General features: G+C 43.9%; 1 protein-coding gene across 8 annotated transcripts in view; it reads right to left on the bottom strand.

Moving 5' to 3' along the window:
- Window positions 1-25,311, bottom strand: part of ELAVL2 (ELAV like RNA binding protein 2) — a 118,173-nt gene that overhangs the window by 36,548 nt on the left and 56,314 nt on the right. For all 8 annotated transcript variants that reach the window (XM_044286556.1, XM_044286565.1, XM_044286592.1 and 5 more), the window contains one exon: window positions 15,800-15,903. In XM_044286556.1, coding sequence (XP_044142491.1) covers window positions 15,800-15,903 — 104 coding nt within the window. The remainder of the gene's footprint in view (window positions 1-15,799; window positions 15,904-25,311) is intronic.

The following is a 25,311-nucleotide window of genomic DNA, read 5'->3' as shown; positions in this document are numbered from 1 at the left end:
AATTTTTCATAAATAAAGGTGAAATATATTGACTCAAATTTATGACTATCATGAAGTACAATGTGTCACGAGAAAAACTCTGAATGACTTGGATGTCATGGTCTTACCTTCTTGCTGTTCTCCTTCGTTTGACATGTGCTGGCGGCCATCTTGGTTTCTGGGTTTCTTGTAGCCTCCCACCCTGCGGCTTCTCCTTCCCACTGGGAGGAGCTGGATGCCTAGCTCATATATATAGGAGGTCTGTGGCTTCAGTTCCTTGCTTGGTCCTCCTGTGTTCACATGCTTCTAAGACTGCTGCTGCTTCTGGTTCCTGATCCTGGCCTCGTCTGATTACCCTGCTGGTTCCTGATCCAGGCTTCGTCTGACTACCCTGCTGGTTCCTGATCCAGGCTTCGTCTGACTACCCTTCTGGTTCCTGACCTCTGGCCTCGCAAGACCCTGCTTCGGTGTAGCCATCCGTTTGGACTTTTGCCTTACAGCTTTATGTTCAATAAAGCCTTCTTATTTCCACTTATCTCTTGTTGTACGTCTGGTTCATGGTTCCTTGACATTAGGACCAAGCCATGAATTCTGACGGTTACAGGGCCATCCTCGCTACCTACGCTGGTTGCCAGACTTGATCAGCAGGATCACCTGTTGGGTCGGTTCGCTGTGGCGTTGCAAACCCTGCTTGAACGCACGGCTCATTTCGCTTCCGTTGCCGATGGGTCGGTTGTCGCTCCTGGGCCCGCTCCTACTGCCGCTCCGGTTGTTGCACCAGAGTCTACCCCGACACCTGTTGCTGCGCCTGCGGTGTTTCGGGGTATGACCGGTTCTGCCCCCCTTCCACAGCGCTTTGGGGGAGAGCCAACTCAGTGCCGAGGTTTCCTTAACCAGGTGGGCATTTATTTCGAGTTGCTGCCACATGCCTTTCCTACTGAGAGATCAAAGGTGGGCTTCTTGATCTCGCTGCTCTCGGACAAGGCCTTGGCCTGGGCCAGCCCTTTATGGGAGAACAACAATCCGGTGTTTTCCGGTTTTGTTGCTTCTCTTCGGAAGGTATTCGATGTGCCGGCTCGTGCTGCCTCTGCTGCGAAGCTCCTTATGTCCATCAGACAGGGTTCACGATCCGTAGCTGAATACGCCATTGAGTTTCGTACCCTGGCAGCAGAGGTGGGCTGGAATAATGAGGCTCTGGTAGCTGCTTTCTCTCATGGTCTCTCGGATGCCTTGAAGGATGAGGTTGCAGCTAAGGACCTACCAGTGGAGCTCGAGTCTCTTATTTCTTTCCTGATTTTGATTGACACCAGACTCAGGGAGAGACCTTCCTTTAAGGAGAGCCTGCGGAGGTCTTCTAACAGATTGGCGCCTAAGTTTGCCGTCCCACCCGTGCCTCCCTCTCCTCCCACGCCTCCTGGGGATGACTTGTCTGGGGGTGAACCCATGTAGCTGGGGTTTGCTCGCCTGTCCGAGGGGGAGAGGGCACTCCGGAGACGCGAGGGCCGATGCATGTATTGTGGTCTCTGTGGGCATTTTCGGTTGGCATGCCCGAACCGTCCGGGAAACGCTCGCACCTGAGATCCTGTCGGGGGCAGATCTTGGGTGGAGTCTCCTCGTCCCCGGTTTCCCGTGTTGACAAACCACTGATCACTGTTGTCCTCTCCTGGGTCGGGGGCTCGGTGACGACCCAGGCGTTGGTGGACTCTGGTGCTGGTGGTTTGTTCATTGATAGTGTGTTCGCTGCCGCCAATTCCATTCCTCTGCAGCCTCGAGGTTCCCCACTGGCTCTTGAGGCGATAGACGGCAGACCCCTTCTTCTTCGTGACTCAGGAGACCCTTCCAGTGGGGATGGCCATTGGTGCCGTTCACAGAGAGTCGGTCTGTCTCCAGGTTATTTCGTCTCCACACTACTCGGTGGTCTTGGGGTACCCCTGGCTCCAGAAGCATAATCAGACTTTCGATTGGAGATCGGCCGAGATCCTCTCGTGGTCACCGCAGTGTGGGGCTAGTTGCATCCATGGGCCTGTCAAGTTGCTGTGTACTTCCTCGGACTCTCTGTTGCCTCCTGAATACGAGGAGTACCGGGATGTATTCGATAAGGTGCGTGCGGTTGCCCTACCTCCGCACCGCCCATACGATTGTGCCATAGAGCTACAATCTGGTGCCGTTCCTCCTCGTGGCAAAGTCTATCCACTGTCGGTAGCGGAGAATGAGGCCATGGAGGAGTACGTGAGGGAGGCGCTTTCACGCGGACACATTCGCAAATCCTCGTCCCCGGCAGGGGCTGGATTTTTCTTTGTGAAAAAGAAGGGCGGTGAGTTGAGGCCTTGCATCGATTACAGGGGTCTCAATCGCATCACGATCAAGAACGCTTACCCGATACCCTTGATTTCCGAGCTGTTCGATCGCCTCAAAGGGGCCACGGTCTTTACCAAACTCGACCTGAGGGCGGCATATAACCTGGTAAGGATCAAGGCGGGCGATGAGTGGAAGACCGCGTTTAACACCAGGACCGGTCATTATGAATCCTTGGTTATGCCCTTTGGGTTGTGCAATGCGCCCGCAGTCTTCCAGGAATTCATCAACGATGTTTTCCGTGACCTGTTGCAGCAGTGTGTGGTGGTCTATTTGGATGACATCTTGGTATATTCTGAATCCATGGAGGCCCACATTCTGGATGTCAGACGAGTGTTGCAACGGTTACGAGAGAACAAGCTGTTCGGTAAGCTTGAGAAATGCGAATTTCACCGATCCCAGGTAACCTTCTTAGGTTACATCATTTCCGCTGAGGGGTTCTCCATGGATCCTGAGAAGGTTTCGGCTGTCTTACAGTGGCCCCAGCCCAGTGGTCTTCGTGCCCTGCAGCGCTTTTTGGGCTTCGCCAATTATTATCGGAAGTTCATCAGGGACTTTTCCATGCTAGCCAAGCCTCTCACGGATCTGACCAGGAAGGGCAGTAATCCCCAGGTCTGGCCGCTCGAGGCCATCCGAGCTTTTGAGGCTCTAAAATCCGCCTTTGTGTCGGCTCCGATTCTGTCGCATCCCAACCCTGGGTTGCCTTTTGTCCTCGAGGTGGACGCGTCTGAGACGGGAGTAGGCGCCCTCCTGTCTCAGCGTAGAACACCAGAGGGTCCTCTGCTTCCTTGTGGGTTTTACTCCCGGAAACTGTCTTCCGCGGAGTGCAACTATCAGATTGGTGACAGGGAGTTATTGGCCATCGTGCAGGCCCTTAAAGAATGGAGGCACTTGCTCGAGGGTTCGGTGGTTCCGGTGCTCATCCTGACGGACCACAAGAATCTGACCTACCTCTCTGAGGCCAAGAGATTGACACCACGTCAGGCCAGATGGGCTCTGTTCTTGTCACGTTTTAATTACGTGGTCTCCTACCTACCCGGTTCCAAGAACATCAGAGCGGATGCCTTATCACGGCAGTACTCCGAGCTGTCCGGGGAGGAGTCGATTCCGACTTCGGTCATACCTCCGAATCAGATCCTGGCCGCTATTCGCACCAGCCTGACCTCTCCCCTGGGTGAGCAGATTTTGGCGGCTCAATCTGGTGCTCCCTCTGGGAGACCCAACGGCAGATGTTTTGTGCCTGAGGAGTTGCGCACTCGGTTGTTGCGAACCTACCATAACTCCAAGGCCGCGGGGCATCCTGGAAAGAATCAGCTGTCCTGGGCTGTTTCACGTCTGTTCTGGTGGCCTTCTCTACGTTCCGACATCGCCGCATATGTAGCGGCATGCTCCGTTTGTGCCCAGAGTAAGTCCCCTCGGCACCTTCCGTTGGGCCTTTTGCAACCCATAGCCACCGGGGAGCGTCCATGGTCACACCTGGGGATGGATTTCATTGTGGACCTCCCTGCATCCCGAGGCCATACGGTCATTCTCATGATTGTGGATCGGTTTTCCAAAATGTGCCACTGTGTTCCTCGCAAGAAGTTACCCTCTGCACAAGAGTTGGCCTCGATTTTTGCCAGGGAGGTCTTCCGGTTGCACGGTTTGCCCAAGGAGATTGTGTCGGATCGGGGGAGTCAGTTTGTGTCCAGGTTCTGGCGCGCCTTTTGCTCCCAGTTGGGGATTCATCTCTCTTTCTCCTCGGCCTACCACCCTCAGTCCAATGGGGCCGCAGAACGATCCAATCAGGCCTTGGAGCAATTCCTTCGTTGCTATGTCTCCGATCACCAAGACAATTGGGTTGACCTCCTGCCTTGGGCTGAGTTTGCCAGGAACACGGCGGTGAACTCTTCCTCTGGGACGTCTCCCTTCATGGCCAATTATGGGTTCCAACCTGCCGTGTTACCAGAGGTATTCTCTCCCCAGGATATTCCGGCTGTGGAGGATCACCTTTCCGTCCTACGTGCTTCTTGGGTACAGATCCAGAGGTCCCTTGAGGTCTCTGCGCAGCGCCAGAGACTCCAGGCTGATCGCAGACGAGCGCCCGCTCCTTCCTACCAGGTCGGAGACCGTGTATGGTTGTCCACCCGCAACCTCAACCTTCGAGTGCCCACTCCCAAGCTGGCGCCTCGCTTTGTTGGTCCCTTCCGAGTGCTTCGCAGGGTAAACCCGGTAGCCTATGCCCTTGCGCTTCCTCCTGGCATGCGGATCTCCAACGTGTTTCATGTCTCCCTGTTGAAGCCACTGGTGTGTAATCGTTTCACTTCCTCAGTTCCTCGGCCTCGTCCGGTCCAAGTGGGCAATCGTGAGGAGTATGAGGTGAGCAATATCCTGGACTCACGCCTGGTCCGCGGTCGGGTGCAGTTTTTGGTCCATTGGCGTGGTTATGGTCCAGAGGAGCGTTCCTGGGTTCCCTCCGCAGATGTCCATGCTCCTGCCTTGCTCCGAGCCTTCCACGTACGCTTCCCTCAGAAACCGCTCTTTACTCCGCGGAGGAGGGGCCCTTGAGGGGGAGGTACTGTCATGGTCTTACCTTCTTGCTGTTCTCCTTCGTTTGACATGTGCTGGCGGCCATCTTGGTTTCTGGGTTTCTTGTAGCCTCCCACCCTGCGGCTTCTCCTTCCCACTGGGAGGAGCTGGATGCCTAGCTCATATATATAGGAGGTCTGTGGCTTCAGTTCCTTGCTTGGTCCTCCTGTGTTCACATGCTTCTAAGACTGCTGCTGCTTCTGGTTCCTGATCCTGGCCTCGTCTGACTACCCTGCTGGTTCCTGATCCAGGCTTCGTCTGACTACCCTGCTGGTTCCTGATCCAGGCTTCGTCTGACTACCCTTCTGGTTCCTGACCTCTGGCCTCGCAAGACCCTGCTTCGGTGTAGCCATCCGTTTGGACTTTTGCCTTACAGCTTTATGTTCAATAAAGCCTTCTTATTTCCACTTATCTCTTGTTGTACGTCTGGTTCATGGTTCCTTGACATTGGATAAGTAAAGGCGTTCCAAAGTTATTACCACATAAAGTGAGATATGTCAGTTTTGCAAAATTAGGCCTGGTCAGGAAGGGGGCAAATGGCCCAGATGGCAAGTGGTTAAAGGGGTTTTCCGGGAATTAAAAAAAATAAAATACCTAAATATTACTTTATAATATTCCCAAATATCTTTCATTAGTTATAATCACTCGTTTTGCCTGGTGAGCAATTAGGAAAATTAAAATGGCCACTGTCCTATTCGTATACACAAAACCTCTCCTTATTCCACAGCAGGACAAAGCCACATACCCACCTCCTCTCTGTACTTCATGTCTCTTCATGAACTCCATTCCTACAGAGATTTAGCTGAATATCATATTAAACTGTATTCAGGACCCGAATCCCTGACAAGCAGAGCAGAGAGGAGAATGAGGCAGCTCTTTACCTCAGTGTTGTGAAGTAAATTGTCTTTCTGTGCGATTAGCACAGGTTTTATGTGTACTAATGGGACGGCGGACAATTTATTTCTCCTAATGATTGCTCCCCAGAGAAAACAAGCCATTATAACTAATGAAAGGTATTTGGGAATATATTTATAATAAAGTGATCTTTAAGTATTTTCATAATTCCTGGATAACCCCTTTAACTTGACTTGGACCATACCTACAGTTAGCCAGTTGAGTATATTACTGGATGTACCAACAGCCTTGACACCACCAATATCAGATCTTTTTTTTTTTTTTCTATATACAGAGCTTAAATAAAAAGAAAATAATAAATAAAAAAAAAGGCCATGTACAAAACTATAGGCTTTTTTTCCAGATCCCTTAGACGGATTCGGTGATATACCGGCTCAGTCTCATTCGGAATAATGGATCCTGTATTTAAATGTTTTCAAAGACCAAAAGCCCGGCGCATGCGCAGACCAGGAAACCATTAATACATATCTATGGAAATAAATGCCGGATCCTTCAAGTGTGGTATTGTTCCGAGATTTAGGCCGGAAAAAATACAGAGGCATGCTGTCCATTCCGACTGCTTACGGACTGCTTTTCATTCAGAATGCATTAGGACAAAACTGTGTTTTTTCGGGTATTGAGACCCTTTACTGGATTTCAATACCGGAAAAGAATAATGCTAACGTGAAAGTACCATAAGGGCTCTTTCACACTTGCATTTTTGTCTTCCGGCATATGCCGGAAGAATCCTGATCAGTTTTATCCTAATGTATTCTGAATGGAGATCAATCCGTTCAGGATGCATCAGGAGGTCTTTACTTCCGGAACGGAATGTTTTTTGGCCGGAGAAAATACCGCAGCATGCTGCGCTTTTTGCTCCGGCCAAAAATCCTGAAGACTCGCCGCAAGGCCGGATCCGGAATGAATGCCCATTGAAAGGCATTGATCCGGATACGGCCTTAAGCTAAACGTCGTTTCGGCACATTGCCGGATCCGACGTTTAGCTTTTTTAGAGTGGTTACCATGGCTGCCGGGACGCTAAAGTCCTGGCAGCCATGGTAAAGTGTAGCGGGGGAGCAGCATACTTACCGTCCGTGCGGCTCCCGGGGCGCTCCAGAGTGACGTCAGGGCGCCCCACACACATGGATGACGTAATCGCATGGCACGTCATCCATGCGCATGGGGCGCTCTGACGTCACTCTGGAGCGCCCCGGGAGCCACGCGGACTGTAAGTATACCGCTCCCAGCTCCTACTATGGCAACCAGGACTTTAATAGCGTCCTGGGTGCCATAGTAACACTGAAAGCATTTTGAAGACGGATCCGTCTTCAAATGCTTTCAGTACACTTGCGTTTCTTCCGGATCCGGCGTGTACTTCCGGCAAGTGGAGTACACGCCGGATCCGGACAACACAAGTGTGAAAGAGGCCTAACTCTGCCTTTTCCTCATCTTCAATGACTAATGTTATCGTTATTTAAGGGACCTACCTGCTCAGACCTTGTTTTTTTTAGCATTTATATGTTTAAATAATTTTTGGTTATTTATCTTTGCCACCTGCTGTTTGTATTTCTGCTGATTTTCTCTCCCATTTACACATTTTATTAAGCTCCTTGTAAAACGTCAAAGGCTACATTCGACACTTCAGATTTGTATTTTTTAATGCCTTTTTTATTTTATTTATTGCCCTGCAGTTCAGTATGATTACAGCAATACCAAATGTATATAGTAGTAGTTTTGCTACTTTAACCTCCTTCCCAGCAGACATGCTAATGCTGTGATCAATAACATCGATCATGGATATTTTAGTCCTCTGATGCAGTGGTCAAATGTGACCACAGCATTTGAAAAGTAAAAAACCAGAAGAGATCTGGAATGGTGTTCCATAGTACTAATAGGCCAGAGCCTGTACAAGACTTCTAGGCCTATTACAGGTATATTCCAATGTAGGACTGCATTGGAATATTTGATTATTTTAGTCTGTAATAGATACAATTTGATTACTTAATACAAATGGCAATCTCATTATTGGGAGCCTAAAAAAAAGTTAAAAAGTTTAATAAAAATAAAGAAATTCAAATTACCTTTTCCCAAAAAAATAAGCATTGCTGAGTTAAAAAATGCATGTACTATTAAAATACTAAATATTTATCCCATAAGGGGAATGGTACAACTAAAAAAAAAAAAAAAAAATTGCAGATTCACCTTTTTTCCATTTCACCTACTTCAAAAATGTAATAAGTGATCAAAAAGTCACAAATGTGCCAAACTGGATCAATAAAAACCACATATTGTCCCGCAAAAAAAATAAACCCTCACACAGCTCTGTAACTAACTAAAAATCATGGGGCAATGAAAAGAAAAAATATATTTACCAACATTTCTAGTTTTCTCAGTAAACACAGGAAAAAACTAAATAATTGTGGCATCGTTGAAATGAAGGACGCAAGTCAATTTTATCACAGTGAATGCTGTAAAAACAAGACGCATAAAACGATGGCATAATTGCATTTCTTCCCAATCCCACCCCATATGGACTTTTTTCCAGCTTCCCATCGCATTGTATGCAATATTAAATCATGTAAAGTAGGGCTGCATCGGGTATAAAATGATTGATACTTTACCCGGTTCGATTCAATACTGGGATTAGCATTTTTCGTTAGTGCAGTTCAATATCAGTCCGTATCAGAGAACATTGCATGCGGAAAAAGCACATTACATGCCATGCTCTCATAAGCAGCCGCACAATGGAGAAGGAGGAAAAGCATCCATGAAATAACGGAGTGGCCTGATGGGGAGTCAGGAAGGAAATGGGAAGGCAGGGGGAGAGAAACTCCCCATGGTCATTACGGCGCTGGATAATCATAGGTTAAAGAACCTTTGATGATGCTATTGCCATGTGACCAGTAACATCCACTTGTTATTGGTCACATGGTGATATCATAGGTACTTTATCCTTTAACATCCAGAAGGATCTTTCTCAGTGCTCCAGACCAAAAAATATAAATACCTAGTAGCCATTGGTTCCTGAACTGAAAAATGTAGTCACCAAATACAATTTTTAGTCACCAAATCGAAACCGAATCAAAATTTTGGTATCGTGACAACGCTACGCCGATCAGATCGGCGTAGAGTTGTTTCGATACCAAAATTTTGATTCGCTTTCGTCACCATCAAAAATTATTGCGATACTCAATACCATGCAAAAAAAAAAAAAAAAAGCTGCGTGCATTTCACATTTTATGAAACGTTCGGCCCATAATAGAACAGTCCTATCCTATTTTGGTGAATCGCATGGTTTTTATTTATTTGTTATGACGCTCACCGCATAGGAAATATTTTTTAATAATTTAATAGTTTGGACTTTTCGGACGCAGCGTTTATTATTTTTAATTTATTGTTTGTTTATATATTTTATATGTAAAATTGGGAAAGAGGTGATTTAAACTTAATATTTTAGGGTACTTTCACACTAGCGTTTTTCATTTCCGGCATAGAGTTCCATCACAGGGGCTCTATACCAGAAAATAACTGATCAGGCATATTCCCATGCATTCTGAATGGAGAGCAATCCGTTCAGGATGCATCAGGATGTCTTCAGTTCAGTCATTTTGACTGATCAGGCAAAAGAGAAAAAAAAACTGTAGCATGCTACGGTTTTATCTCCGGCAAAAAAAAAATAAAGACTCGCCTGAATGCCGGATCCGGCATTTTTCCCCATAGGAATGTATCAGTGCCAGATCTGGCATTCAAAATACCGGAATGCCAGATCCGTCCTTCCGGTCTGCGCATGTGCAGACCGGTAAAAATGTGTAAAAGGATACAAGACTGATCCATCTGTCCGCATGACAAGCAGAGAGATGGATTCGTTCTTGAAATGCATTTGTGAGATGGATCCGGATCCGTATGCGTCTCACAAATGCTTTCAGTCACATCCACATCGGCGGATCCGGCGGGAAGTTCACACTGCCGCAAGTGTGAAAGTAGCCTTAGTGGTGAAACTCGCACTATTTTGCAAGCAAATTCAGTCAGTTTTGTCTGCGATTGCGTTCAGTTTTTTCCACGCGTGTGCAATGCGTTTTGATGCGTTTTTGATCTCTTAGCAACCATCAGTGAAAAACGCATCGCACCCGCACTTGCTTGCGGATGCAATGCGTTTTTTCACGCAGCCCCATTCAATTCTATGGGGCCTGGGCTGCGTGAGAAACGCAGAATATAGAACATGCTGCGATTTTCACGCGTGAAAAACAACGCTCATGTACACAGACCCATTGAAATGAATGGGTCAGGATTCAGTGCGGGTGCTATGCGTTCGTCACGCATTGCACCTGCACGGAAAACTTGCTCATGTGAAAGGTGCCTTAGCCCCCTTAGGGGCTGGAACCCTTGTCCTATTCACACGGGCGAGATTTCTGAGCAGGTGCAATGCTTGAGGTGAACGCATTGCACCCGAACTGAATCCGGACTTATTCACTTCTATGGGGCTGTGCACATGAGCAGTGCATTTCACGCATCACTTGTGTGTTGCGTAAAAATCACAGCATGCTCTATGTTGTGCGTTTTTCACGCAGCGCAGCCCCCATAGAAGTTAATGGGGCTGCGTGAAAATCGCAAGCATCCGCAAGCAAGTGCGGATGCGGTGCGATTTTCACGCATGGTTGCTAGGATGAAAGTCTATTCACTGTATTATTTTCCCTTATAACATGGCTATAAGGGGAAATAATAGCATTCTTTAATACAGGATGCATAGTAGAAGGTCAATTGATTGGGGGGGGGAACTCACCTCCTCCAATTGATCGCGTAGCTGCTGTTCTCCTGTTCTTTCTTCAGGACCTGTCAAAGGACCTGTGGTGACATCACTGTGCTCATCACATGATACATCACCATGGTAATGGACTATGTGATGAGCTCAGTAATGTCACCACAGGTCCTTTGACAGGTCATGAAGAAAACTGCCCCAGCAGTGTAATCCTGGGGCTCCGATCGGTTACCATGGCAGCCAGGGCGCTATTGAAGCCCTGGCTGCCATAGTTAGCTCCCTGCTGCTGTGTGCACAAAGCACAGAGCAGCAGGGACAGTGTGAGGTCCTATTCACCCTCTATCAAGGTGAATAGGACAAGGGTTCTAGTCCCTAAGGGGGGCTAAAAGTTAGTGTTAAACAAAAAAAATAAAATAAAAAATAAGTATAAATGAAAGAAAGATTTACAAAAAATAAATAAAATACACGTTAAACATTGAGGGGCGAGCCTCCTCATCTCAGAGCGCCTGCGCTATGGGGTTCCTGGTGCTATGGTAATCTCATATGTTGTACAGTGTACTCATTTGACATCAGTAGGGATGCGATTTCAAGTTCAGCATACAAGGTCCAAGTTATCTAAAAATTCCGTTATGCTTTCTGCTACCACAGACCATAACTTATGTGTGATGCTTCGCGATCTCGGCAATACGAATAAATCGCAAATGCATCCAGTTTTAAAATTACGAAAATCACAAGAGCCCTCTCATTCACACAGAGTTAAAACTTTCAGTTACAGCTCACAGAGCAGAGGTAAATTAGCAAATCCTTGCCAAAGATTCTTCCTGATCCCATGATGGGTTATACATCCATCAATCTGATATTGTCTTGACAAAACCCGATAGAAGTGCCCTCACTATTGTCTGAGCGGCCCCGCCACAGCAGGGGTTCTAACACCCTTAAAACTGGTCAGAAACTTCAAGAAAGAATGACCGATCCTTATCACGCATCTGGTTGGTACAAGGAGGGAGATGACCCTAAAGTCACCTCCAATCCATATATTGCATATGTTCCCCATATTTTCTTATATTTCATGGGTTAGGAAAATACGGAATAAACGATCTCTTCCAAAATGGTTGAGGTCATTCTCACACACCTTCCAGGAAATCCACAAGCAAATCAGAGATTCCCGCTTCGAGATATAAAAGTTCTCAGGCACACGGTATTGTCTTCCAGTCATATTTGGTATCAGATGACTCTTAAAGTTCTACGGATTATAAATATGAATTTTATTTCTTAATTTGACCCGTGGGTATGGAGAAACTGGCAAAGCAACGATTCTGCCAGATTTTCTCTCTCGGGGGCATGAACTGCCCCTGTTCCAATTACCAGAGGCTGGGCTTGTATGTGTCACAGCCACCCCCAGCTCCAGAGTGGGTAAAACACATGGAAACACTCTGGTCCTGGTCCTTAATCTACCATCTGAAGTCGATTAACATCACGACCGCCAGCTGGACATGGGCACCCCGCCATCTTGGATTATTCCTTGCAAAGACTATAGTTTACTGGACTCTACCACGGTAATTCTAAACGTTACATCTCTTAATTATTTCTATCCAACCAATCTGTTCGACTGGCAGGTATATTTATCTGTCGTTTTTAATGTACATTTCTGTGTGTAGTTTTTATAATAAAACAATTTAATAGTTTCAGTTTTGCCCTTCTTACTTGATTATCTGTTCTATGCTTAGACATCTGTCCTCAGAAGAGACATACTACCACATTGTCTTATTTTTATAAATTGTTGATTTGTTAGCTAGATTACAAATAACAGTTTCTTCCCTTTAGGAATAGCTATCCCGATTCAATACGAAGAGTGGTGGTAGCAAATTAAGTTTGGCCTGCTCTCCCTCATTTACTGGAAGCCATTTGGCACCAGGAGAGATATAGTTGTGGACTCTCATTGCATTCTTTGTTGGCCGTTTGGCACCAGGAGAGGTGTGGAGTGGGCCCGGCATGCATGTTGATACCTGCATTCTTTGGATAGGTGACAGAAATTAAAGCAGGCCCAGCATGCATGTGGAACCTACACTCCGTGAATTGTATGGTAGCCGTAATGGCACATAAAGGGTAGTATTTAGTGTTAGGACCCCCATCTTACAGAGATCGCCTTGACGTGCGGCAGACGTCCTCAAATAATTTTGTACAAAATGATTTGCCAAGCATCTCTAATTTATAAGTATATGTAGCACTAGAAATCATTATGCATTTTTGTACTTTATTTGGTTTGCAGAGAGCTGTTGCATTGCATGTTTTGTCTTACAGTGTTGTTCTCAGCCATAGCAATGTGCCCCTGCGCATTGGGATGTGCTGACTGACCTCCTTTTTCTCAGCAAATTAAGTTGGTTTCCTGCCCGAAATCGATAATTTTATTTTACCAATTGTACATACAATTGCGATTGTATCATGTATGGGCACACCAACCAATCTTAAAAGTTTAATGTGCTCATAGTGGATTCGCCTCCAGAAGTCTCTAGTGGACAAGACCTGTATGGCAACTGTGGCATAGTACGATGGGATTGGCGGGTGGTTGTCACAGTATGGTCCTTAGTAGCGGAACCCATAACTGAATTCTTTGAAAGCACAACTTCGCTCATCCCTACACATGACTATACATGGAAGAATTAGAGGATTGTTGGGCTGAACATTTATTGAACAAACTATCTTAAAATATAACATGGAAAAACTGCATTGTTTCATATATGATTATCTTTCCCCTGAATAAGGCCTATAAAATATTCTTATCCACTAATTTTATATTAGAGAGCCCCATGTGTTAAAAAAAAATTATAAAACATTTTGAGGTGGACTGCAGGGGGGAAAGACTTTGGGGCTAATGCACACGACCATGTGCTGGCCATGCCCGTGCTGCAGACCACAATTCACGAGCACTGACAATGTGCCTGCCGTCTGCAGACATGTACCACTTCAAAATGTCAAGTTTTGCTCTGGTCATGAAAGGATCAAAAAAGGGTACTTCAATTTTTCTGATGGATACTATAAGTCCCACATCCTCTGTACAGATGTGGCAGAGCTATAAAGGATGGTTACAGGGCATTTATTAGCAGGTTTGTACCTATGACACTGGCTGACCTGTTACATGTGCACTTGGCAGCTGAAGACATCTGTGATGGTCCCATGTTCATATGTGAGAAAGCTGATCCTCTAGGTGTAACAGCACTACCCCTGTTGCTCCTAGAGGCTCATTTGCATATATTAAAACTACATTTTTCTCAGCAATGCGGGCACATATGAACATGGGCCAAACATGACTTCCACTGCCAAGCGGATAATGCCACAGGTCAGCCAGTTTCTGCTGACAGATGCCCTCTAACTCATTAAAGAGGCATGTGCAAATCCCACCACTTTACCTCAGGGCCATACAGGAGATATTCAAGATAGTTCTGCTTCATTTGGTCACACAGGGTCCAAGAGAACTGTCAATTTAGTTAATCCCTTTGATTCAACTGCAAGCTACTGCGACTGGTGATGTCACTTTACCATGGGCTATAGATCTAGTAAATTAATATATTTTAAATTTAGGTCAGTCAACGATGCCTATTCACTGCAAAGACTTTGTTTCATATTTGCCAATCTGGCAGGCTGTTTCGGCCGGGAGCAGCCTGCCCGATCCAGCTGGAATGGCGTCCGACCTCATTAACTATCATGGGGTCCAGCGCTGATCCAGCAAATATGCTGAGAATCGGGCAGACAAATACCGCTGCATGCAGTGGTGTGTGGCCAATTCCCAGTGTTTTATGCCAGAACAGGCTCCCGGCAGTGTGAAACAAGCGCAACAGTCTTTCTGCAGCACTGCAACTAGGTATGCAGTCTCCTGGCCCCAAATGAAAATTATGGAGAAGCAAAACAAAAATGCACTACCATTTAGCCTTAAAAAAGCATAAAGATCAGCTCATAAACCATAACTAGGGATGAGCGAATAGACTTTGGATCAAACATCCGAAGTCTATTTGCATAAAACATCTTTAGAATACTGTATGGAGCGGGAGGTACCACTTGAACTTAACCAGAGTTCGGTAAAAGCTACAGTGGAAATTCATTTTTGAAGTTATTAACCAAAGTCTCAAGACTTCGCGACATAACGTCAGCGCCAATACATTCTAATACTGTACAGATCTCCCGCTCCGTACAGTATTCTAACTTAGTTTTATGCGACTCGACTTCGGATGTTTGATCCGAAGTTAATTCGCTCATCCCTACCCACAACCATCAATTTCTAGGGGGGGATATGTCCAAGAATACATAGGACATCCCTATAATCAAGGCATATGTCGTCAGATTTGTACCTATGAAACTGGCTGACCTGTTGTGTGTGACCTGAAGATCTGTGTAGGTCCCATGTTCATATGTGTCCGAATTGCTGAGAAAAATTTGGTTTTATTATATGCAAATGAGCCTCTAGGAGCAACGGAGGCGTTGCCATTACTCCTAGAGGCTCAGCTCTCTCTGCAACTGCTGCACCCTCTCCACTTTGATTTACAGGGCCAGGCAGTGTACATTTGATCACCCCTGTCTTGCCAATTATAGTGCAGGGGGCACGGCAGCTGCAGGGAGAGCCCCCAAGAGCACATGTAACAGGTCAGCTAGTTTCACAGGTACAAATCTGCTGACAGATGCCCTTTAGATACTTCTATAAAAACTATTTGGGAGCACCTTTTAATCCTTAGCCTTTCCTCCTGGAAACATTAACTGGGTCTTAGTATTCCACTTGTCAAGAATCCTAGGACCCAGTTGTCAATTCATGCTTAAATTTCCTGAAGGAAAAACAGGAGAATGATTAAACACAGTAATAAGAAAAGGCGCTCTACAGTAACAAGGAATACGTATTTACTAAACCTATAATGTGGCACTGGAGGGAGCTGGCTGCCAGTGGCAGGAGTCCGATATTCTGGATGCAGGCAAACGATTGTTACATTTAGGATCATCGGGAGATCTCAGACATTTCAATACAGACATACTAGGCTAACCGCCTAATGCTGCTGCGAGAAGACTGTATTAACAAGCAACTTTAGTTAGCAGATTCCAATAGTCATTTTCTAAAGTCTATAAATGTGCACATCTTTCCTTAACCCACAGTATAAAAAAAAGTGAGGAGATTATGGTTCACGGCAACTCAAACGCCAAATAAGTTCGTAGCAAAAATACTGAAGAAAGGCAACATTATATATGGAAACAAAAATCTGGACCTACTTTAATGGTTTTGGTTTGAAGTCTTAGTCCATTCAGGGTATTGATGGCCTTCTCAGCATCCTTGGGGTCAATGTAGTTCACAAAACCATAACCCAAGCTTTGTCCTGATCAAACAAAAAATAAAGCCATGGTTTAGGACACAGACCAAAAAAGTCACTGGAATATTGTGCACCTATTACTTTGCCCAAGGGTCCATTCACATGTCCGTTGTTTCTTTCCTGATCTGTTCCGTTTTTTGCGGAACAGATCTGGACCCATTTATTTTCAATGGGTCCTGAAAAAAATCAGACAGCACAATGTCCTTATTTTTTAATTTTTTTCCAGGACCCATTGAAAATGAATGGGTCCAGATCTGGTCCGCAAAAAACGGAACAGATCAGGAAAGGAACAACGGACGTGTGAATAGACCCTTATTAAAATATAAAAATAAAAAAATTGTGGTATACAAAATGCTGCATTCAGATAAACATTATGAAGATTAACCTTACCACAAACATCTAAAGGGATCTAAAAAAAAAAGGAAAGGCTTACAAGAATTTCAATAATTCACATTACGAACTCAATACATGACAATAATGTGCCAACATACTGTAAATCAACTAGTGTATATCCTGATTTATAAGAATTATTTAAGGCCGGACAACTGATATACGCATGTCAGGGCACAGATTATATGAGCATGCAGCTTTTTTTCTCTATGGCACTGCTTGACCTTCAGCATCACCAGATGTATGGGAATGATTCCACAGAAACCTATGGTATCATTTATGGCTTCAGTGAAGAAAAATAAGAGGGGAAATGAGTAGATTGACAGATATATGTGAAGGGGCCCTAACAATGGCACTCATTATGGGGTTCGCTGCGTTTTCCACTGGGAAATGAGAGGAATTTGTATGTTTGCTAGTGCTACACAGTAGAAATGTTCTAATTTCTAATAGTGATGAAAAGAGCGCAGCACCATGAAACCACTATAAAAGGGAGGTTTTGTGAAATTTCACCAAGTGTGTTTTGGGTATATTACACATGCCCTGGAATAGGCCGTGGCAAGTTTCCAGAGGCAGAATTTTATTTATCTGATTTTTTTCCTAACTTTTTATCCTAGTAGCCAGAAAATGAAATTCTCAGTCATCCATTTGTGAGCCACTAATCTCAGGCTAATGGTAAACTGTCATTCAACCCTCTTTCAGAGCATTTTGCTAGTTTGTCATGTTACCGGCAGCACTTCTACATCAGTGAATTAATATGAGAATATTGAGAATTCCGTGTAACATAGTACAGAGCAACCAAAGGTCACCCTTGATGAGATTTTTATTCCAGCTAAGCAAATAATAAGGTATCAGTAAAAAAAATACAGCTTCTTAGACCTCATGGTGTATTTGTTTTGTACAATATGCCACATTAAAGCGTCTGGCCATAGGACACAGAGACAGGGTCATTTGGTTTGAAGAAGGTTCTAGCTGCATGCATGTAATGCTCAATTAAGAAATAATAAAAAAAATTCTTAAAGCTTTACTATATTATATTTTGACATTCAAATCTTTAAATTTTCATTCAAAGATGTGCATCTCTCAGTCCTGGACTATTGTCATGTACCTAAATATTCCAAAAGGGCTTTTAGGCAAGATTTCAGCTACTGGCAAAAGTTTTGAGACAAAAAAAAATTTGGTTTTCACAAAGTACAATTCTAAGCATCTCATAATTTTGTTTTTAAAGGGGTTGTCCAGTTTCAGAGCTGAACCCGGACTTATCCCCTTCACCCAGGCAGCCCCTCTCAGATAAGCATCGGAGCATTTCATGATGCAATGCCCTCCCTTGCCTTGCATGGTATCGCACAGGGCAAGGGCTATTTCATTAGATCCAGTGACATACTGTGTCAATGCTAGGCAGACGTCTCCGTCTAGCAGCGAGCCCAGTAACCTCACCGGTAACACTTGCTAGGCGGAGGCATCCGTCTAGATCACAGGCCAAAAGAGAGCATCCGAGCATCCGTTCAGGGCTCTCACAAGCGGTCCAAAACTGATCAGTTTGCATTCTAATGCATTCCGAATGGAAAGGGTTCCACTCAGAATGCAGCAGTTTGCCTCCATTCCGCTTTGGAGGCTGACACCAAAACGCTGCTTGCAGTTACAAAGCAAGGGTTAACAGCCAAACAAAACTCAATATTTATGGCCCTGATTCTGTAGTTTACAGAAACACCCCACATGTGGTCGTAACCTGCTGTACGGGCACACGGCAGGGGTTTCAAAAATGAAATCATTGTGTAAACCATACATAAATAAAAAAAGAAGTATACATATTAGGTAAGTTTTACACAATGATTTCATTTTTTAAAACAAAAAAAATAAATATATGTTTTAGTGTTTCCAGGCTGAGAGCCATAGTTTTTTCAGTTTTTGGGCAATTATCTTGGGTAGGGTATGATTTTTGCGGGATGAGATGATTAGTGTCTCCATATTCTGAGCCATAGCCTTTTGGCAATAGGCAATTGTCTCAGGTAGAGGCTCATTTTTTGCGGGATAAAGTGACTGTTGGTGGCCACACGCCTTTTTAGTTTATTTAGCACAGTTTTTATGGTGTTCATCTGAGGGGTTAGGTCATGTGATATGTTTATAGATACGGACGATATGTCTACTTTTCCCCCCCCCCCCCCCCCTATTTTTTTTACTTTATTTGGGAAAAATTTTTTTTTTTTTACTTGAAACTTAATTTTTTTTGGGGGGGAACTATTTTTTCAACTTTTTTTCACTTTATTTTTGGGTCTGATCCCCTTTACAATGCATTCCAATACAGTGAGTATTACTCATACAGCTTCCGGCCTGTGAGATCCAGGGGGCTGGATCTCACAGGCTCGTCACAGGAAGGCAGCGCCGATGCCTCAGGAAGGCAGCGCCGATGCCTTCCATGCCATCAGGTCCCCCCTACAGCCCGATGGCACCGCCGCAGCACCTTGTAAAAGCCGCAAACCACAGGTCTGAATTGACCTCCGGTTTGCGGCGATCGCCAACACGTGCATTGTACCCAGGTGCCTGCTAAATGATTTGAGCAGGCACCCAGTTCCGATCACCACCCACCGGTGATCGGAAATACATAGGACGTACAGGTACGCCCTGTGTCCTTAAGTACCAGGACATCAGGGCATACCTGTACACCCTATGTCCCAAACAGGTTAAAGAGCTGGTGGGACTGGAAACACTTGACTACACTGTGAGCAGGACTACATTGTTCAGGTTTTCAGCCTCTTAATGTAAGTCATATTCAGCTTCACAGACTGCAAACAAAGCTTTTGAAAACTGAGAAACTGAAAAGCAGTAGATTACAACAAATGATAACTTCAGTTAATACAGTGAGTAATTTTTTGGCATAAAAATAAAAAATTACAATTTTTCAAATAGAAATGCAGTCTGTAGACTGGTTGGTCAGAAAGCAAGATGAATATCAATATATCTGACTAGCTCTAGGCCACATAGGCCATTTTCAAACCGCAATAAATCTGAAAAATATAGCACATCGTTAATTTGAATTCAAAAAATGCATGTTAAAGGGGTTATCCCATCTTAGACAATGGGGGCATATCGCAAGGATATGCCCCCATTGTCTGATAGGTGCGGGTCCTACCGCTGGGACCCGCACCTAAGGAGAACGGAGCAGAGAAAGTGGAGGAGGGCGCATGCGCAGCCGCCCTCCGTTCATTTCTATGGAGCCACCGAAAATAGCCGAGCGCATGTGCGGTGCGCTCCCATTCACTTCAATGGGAGAGGCGGGGAGCTGTGCCTGGTGGTGGTCGGACCCTGGGAAACCCGGGGTCCTCCAGCCACAACTCTCCCCGGCTCCGTTCTCGTAGGTGCGGGTCCCAGAGGTGGGACCCGCACCTATCAGACAATGGGGGCATATCCTTGCGATATGCCCCCACTGTCTAAGATGGGATACCCCCTTTAAGCTGTCTTCTGCCAAATGAGAGTGAGTCTGTACAACTATTCACTTGCACTGAAACTTTTAAAGTTTACTAGCTGAAAACTAAATACCAACTGAAGAACAAAAAAGGAAACATGCAAATGTAAACTGCTATAGATGCATGTTTTAATACATAAAACACTGGATACTAGCATGGCCTGCCGTGAGTCAGTACCAGAAATACTGTACATCGTAGAGAGTGACCTTATGGATGAACGGTATGAAGGGAATGTATTCTATTCTTTTGAAAGGTTTAACTTAACTTTCACATGGAGGCTAGGCACAAAGAATGGTGTTTATTTTTAATAGCAATATACCTCTCCAAGCATTTTCTGAACATTGACACCCGAGGCAGAGTGAAGTAGACACAGGGATAACTGCTCTTTCCTTGGGCTCTATTGTTAAGACAGGCTATTTTGAAGCATTGTGTTGAGAGAGAACAGCTTGATAAAAATAGCATAGTGGCAAGGACACCATCCAGCCAGGATGATTACACCTATTGTACTATACCCACCTCTGTCATTCTGAGACACTCAACCTGCAGAAACTTTAAATGTCTTGCAGTTTTACCCAACTTTACACTAGACTAGGACTGACAAGCTGCTCTATTTCCTTGCACTCTAATGGATACTACAAGAAAATATAGACTAGCACATTCATATAGTCACAGGTGCATATCCATCAAGCAAACATGGTTGGTGTAAAAAAAAAAAAAAAAAAAAAAAAAAAAAAAAAAGGCTGCACAACATTTCACATAGAAACAATAGAGCTGAGAAATGGGGATCATTCTAAATTAAAGTGGTATTAAACCTACGATAAATGAAAAAATAGAAGCTCTTTGCACACATTTTTGATCAAACATGTGTCGGGCCCATCTACCAGGCACCAAGGTGGCCTCCGCAGATGGGTACCTAAAGTGTGCGCAAAGAGCTTCTATATTTCCATTTATAGTAGGTATAATACCACTTTAATTTAGAATGATCCCCATTTCTCAGCTCAATTGTTTGTATGTGAAATGTTGTGCAGCCAATCTTTTTTATCAACCATGTTTGCTTGATGGATATGCACCTGTGACTATGTATTTGCTAGTCTATATTTTCTTGTAGTATATTTTGAAAGTAGCGTCTTTTAGACTGAGCAACGCCCACCTGGGGCTTCGGAGCAGAGTACGTATGTAGCTGGTTCCTACACTGCCCTGAATATTGTAGGCTTAGGCAAGTCCAAGAGAGGTGGTGTTGGGCAGAAAAGTTTCCTCCGGACATAACACTAACAACAGGGCCATAAAGTTAACCAAACCAAAGAATCATGATTCTCAGTCGGTCCTATAGATTTTAATTTTTGCAAACTCCAGGTAGGCTTTCATGTGTCTTTTACTAAGGGGAGGCTTCTTTGTGTGCTGTAGTGATGGCTGACGTATTCTCAGCTGTGAAACCCTTTTATACACAAGGAGCGTCTTTCCAAATCATATTGCAATTTGCAAACATTTCTAAAATTCTGGGGTAGATTTATCAAAGCTAGTGTAAAGGAAAACTTGCTTAGTTGCCAACAACAAACAGATTTCACCTTTCATTTTTCAGAGTTCATTTGGAAAATGAAAGGTTCAACCCGATTGGTTGCATTAGGCAACTAAGCCAGTTTTTCTTTACAAAAGTTTTGATAAGTCTCCCCCTCCGTTTTCACTCATTATGGGGTATTGAGAGCAGACTGATGGGGAAAACCACTTTTTTTTTTTTTTTTGGTTTAGCATTAGGCTGTGAGGTGAAAAAGTGAAAGGGCCTGAAGACTTTCCAAATGCATTATTTACTCCTCTCATACTTTGCTATTATTTAGATTATGTGCTTTTTCATAAGTTTAAACAGTTATATTTACTTATTTTAGTTATAATGGGTATTCATTGCCTTTAAGAGCAATGTTGATTTATATTCACTGTTTTGTATGGATTTTCATGTAGGCCGAAGTAAGTCCATGAGAAAATTACTGTGCCGTTCAAAAGCTAGTGTTATTGTAACAATATATTATACATTTAGAAAGTTAGATTACACCGCACCTGCGGATTCTGAGGCTTTATTGTTTTTCCTATCTGAACATGAATTCTACAGTGTGAGAATGGTCTAGATGTTCCTCAAAGTATATATTCATGTATCAAAGTTTGTCCCTCAGCGCTGAGACAAGGTTTCAGATGTCAGAGGTGTGAAGTGTTGAAAATATTAGGCATGTATGAGTTAACCCTTAATGGTATGATGCTTATTGCTTATACAACAGTGCCATCTAGATATAAGCGGTTAATACTACATCAGTAGCAAAATTACATTCTGGGTAGTATTATGACGTCATGCTCCTTATCAATGCACACACCCCTCCAACAATGATTGGAAAGTTCCAAACTCGGAGGGCGTGTTCATCTGATAAGTTTTGGGTTAAGAAACCAGTTACCAGGAAAAGAAAAAAAAAGGAGAAAAGGAAAAAAAATAAGAGAAACAAACATTTGCATTATAGATCTCTGGAGAATCATTTGGATTATCGGGAAAAACTCTTGAGAGCTGGCTGCCCCAAGACTCTGCACATCACTTGACCCTTGGGTAATGTATATTTTGTTTTTATGTAGTATTGATCTAAATTAATTGGCTTGATACTTTGCCAGATACCCGTTTATTTGCGAACGTGTAACGTTAGTTGCTACATCAGTATTTTCTCTGATTTCAGTTACGATGCATATAACTGAAAAAAGGGGATAATATTGGAGAACTCTTTGTTGGGAATCTTTGTAATTCCTAGTTTGATATCAAGCCAATAATTTATAAGTTTTGTTGCAATACTACCATTATCTGAAGATTGGTCATCTTTTTTGGGGCGGAGCAAGGGCTCGCATCTGTCATCTTCTTGATTGAGTTTTCCGCATAATCCATTGATTGTATATCTCTCACAAATTTAAAGCTGTATTGCATAATATTCTTGTGTTGGTTGAGTAGTGTTTTGTTATCATATAGTGGTGAATTCTGGGTACTGCATATCATTGTATATTATTGAAATTTATGTGGATTCATTTTTGTTTGTATTTTAACCTATTGTATAATAAACCATTTATATTTTTGCATAGACGCTTGTACCCTGTTTTACTGATTGCACAAAATAATCAGGTTCTTGATTGAACTCATTTTGAGATGTTTATGTCATCTCACGGGTCAATATATTTTGCATAATTTTTCTTTTGACCCGATAATTGTTTTTTTATATTTATATAAAGCCTTTGCTTTATATACCCGACAACTAATGTAGAACTACACACTTATTTGTCTCAATATATAAATATCGGGTACTAGAGACATTTTTGGCAAACACATGGGGTCATTTATTAAGACCACATTTTAGATGATGGTCTTAATACTCCTTGCGCTGGTGGTGGATGCACTAAAAAGGTATGTAGATGTGTCAGTCTCTACATAACTTAAGCGCATCCAGCGCCTGTCTAAATCTACACATCCTCCCTTGCTGGTGTAAATGTAGATCATTTTCTACTCCTAAAACAGGCATAGAAAATAATAAATGAGATGGGGCTTGCCAGCCTGCCCCATTTTTTAGACCTGGCGTGAGTGGGGAAAAGTCGAATGTTCAGCCGCAAATCCCTGCTGCAACCAAATCTGACAGATATGCCAAAAATTGGTGTATATATGATAATAAATAACCCCCATAATTTTCAAGTTATATGACCACTGTCTTAGGTCTAATTTTTGCATGGATAGCCAAACTCAAAGTTCAGCTCTCCATTCTGGTTAATAGAGAGGTAATAGGGGACAGGGGTTGTCATATTAAAATAGAGTAAAAACTAGGATAACGATAGTGCTTGATGTCAATATGCAGTACTTGCTTCTCAGACACAGCCTATTCCTTAGGAGTGTTTAGACTGGGAGTGACATACATTTACACCTCAGCTTCACCAGCCGCCTATTAAACATGCATAGCGCAAGAGCTAGACCATGGACATCTGACCTTTTTTGTTCATATGCTTCCAAGATGCAAAATTAAGTAATTTTATAACTAGACTTCAGGGGGCAGTTAAAAGGTGGTTTCCGAGAATATTTTCTTACTGATAACGTATTCTCTGGATAGGTAATCAGTATCTCGCAATGATCAGGTGGAAGGGCTAGACCATGCAAAAATAATAAATAAAAAAAATGAAAATGTGGAAAGGTCCTCATATACAACATGCACAGAGCAAGAGCAAGACAATGGACATCTGATCTTTATTTTCTTTAAATAGGGAGGGAAGGACTCAAGGCAGTTTGTAGGATAAAGACAGCAGCAGCATCCTAGACACACAGATCAAGCAAATATTACTTGGAGGGGCACACCCACAAGAGTAAGGACTGACAATAGGGGGCAGTTAAAGGGGGTTTGCTCCCAAAAACTTTTTTACTGATAACCTATACTCTGGATAGGTCATCAGTATCTGTTTGGTGGGGGTCAGACATCCGGGACCCCCAACCACTCAACTTTTGAGAAGGCATCGGCACACCTGTGAGCGCTGCGGCCTTCTCTCTGCTTTTCCTAGGCCAGTGACGACATGTTCATCGATCACGTGGCCTAGGAGCAGCTCAGCCCCATAGAAGAGAATGATGCTGAGCTGCAATACCAGGCACAACCGCTATATAATGTATGGTGCTGTGCTTGGTAAGCTGCGAGAAGACACCGGTGCTCACAGGAACTCTAGTACCGTCTCACAATAGCTGATCGGCAGGGTTCAGGAGGATAGTTTTTCAGTACAAAAAAAAATAATTAAAAGTTAGAAAACCTTTTTAACTATTCTTATTTTTGGGGAATCAGTAGGGGCAGTGATATTGACCATTTTTGTAATATATTCTAATTACTGAAATCAAACATTTCTACTCTGTTTTACAAACGCTGTCTTCTCTTCTATGTTTACCAGCTCATAGTCACAACTGCAGTGGTGAAATGGTGTAATTACATCTCAGCCGTCCCACTCACTTCTTTGAGATGGCTCCTTCCTATACACTTGAACAGGAAGGATCCGTCCCATTGAGGTGAATGGGATGGCTGAGATGTAATTACACCAGCTCACCTCTGCAGTTGCGACGGCGAGCTGGTAAACAATGAAGAAAAGGCAGCTCTCGTGTGAGAGCTGCTTTCTCTTCAAACAGCTGATCTGATATTAATGACCTATCCTGAGGTTAGGTCACCAATTGGACAACCCCTTTAGTTAAACAGAAAGCAGGGAGCATTGCTAAAGCACAAAATGCATAATACAAAAATGGTCAGTATCACTGCCCCTACACATTAGGGCAAACTGCAGATCCACAAAACACTGACGCCGCCCGTGTGCACTCCACAATTTGTGGAACATAACCGGCTGTCCGCAAAACAAACAAAGAATAGGACATGTTCTATCTTTATTTTATTTTTTTGTGGGGGCCATCTTTTGCAGCCCTACTGAAGAGAATGGGTTTGCATCGGATGTGGACCCAAACATTTGTGTGCATGAGCCCTTAAAGAAAAAAAGAATGACAGTTGCACATCAAGACAGTCTATTGTGGTATAGAACTCCG

Source organism: Bufo gargarizans, chromosome 1 (genome assembly GCF_014858855.1).
Source record: "Bufo gargarizans isolate SCDJY-AF-19 chromosome 1, ASM1485885v1, whole genome shotgun sequence".
In the NCBI taxonomy this organism is placed as follows: Eukaryota; Metazoa; Chordata; class Amphibia; order Anura; family Bufonidae; genus Bufo; species Bufo gargarizans.
Note: the sequence above shows the minus strand (reverse complement) of the source record. Positions and strands in the feature narration are given on the sequence as shown.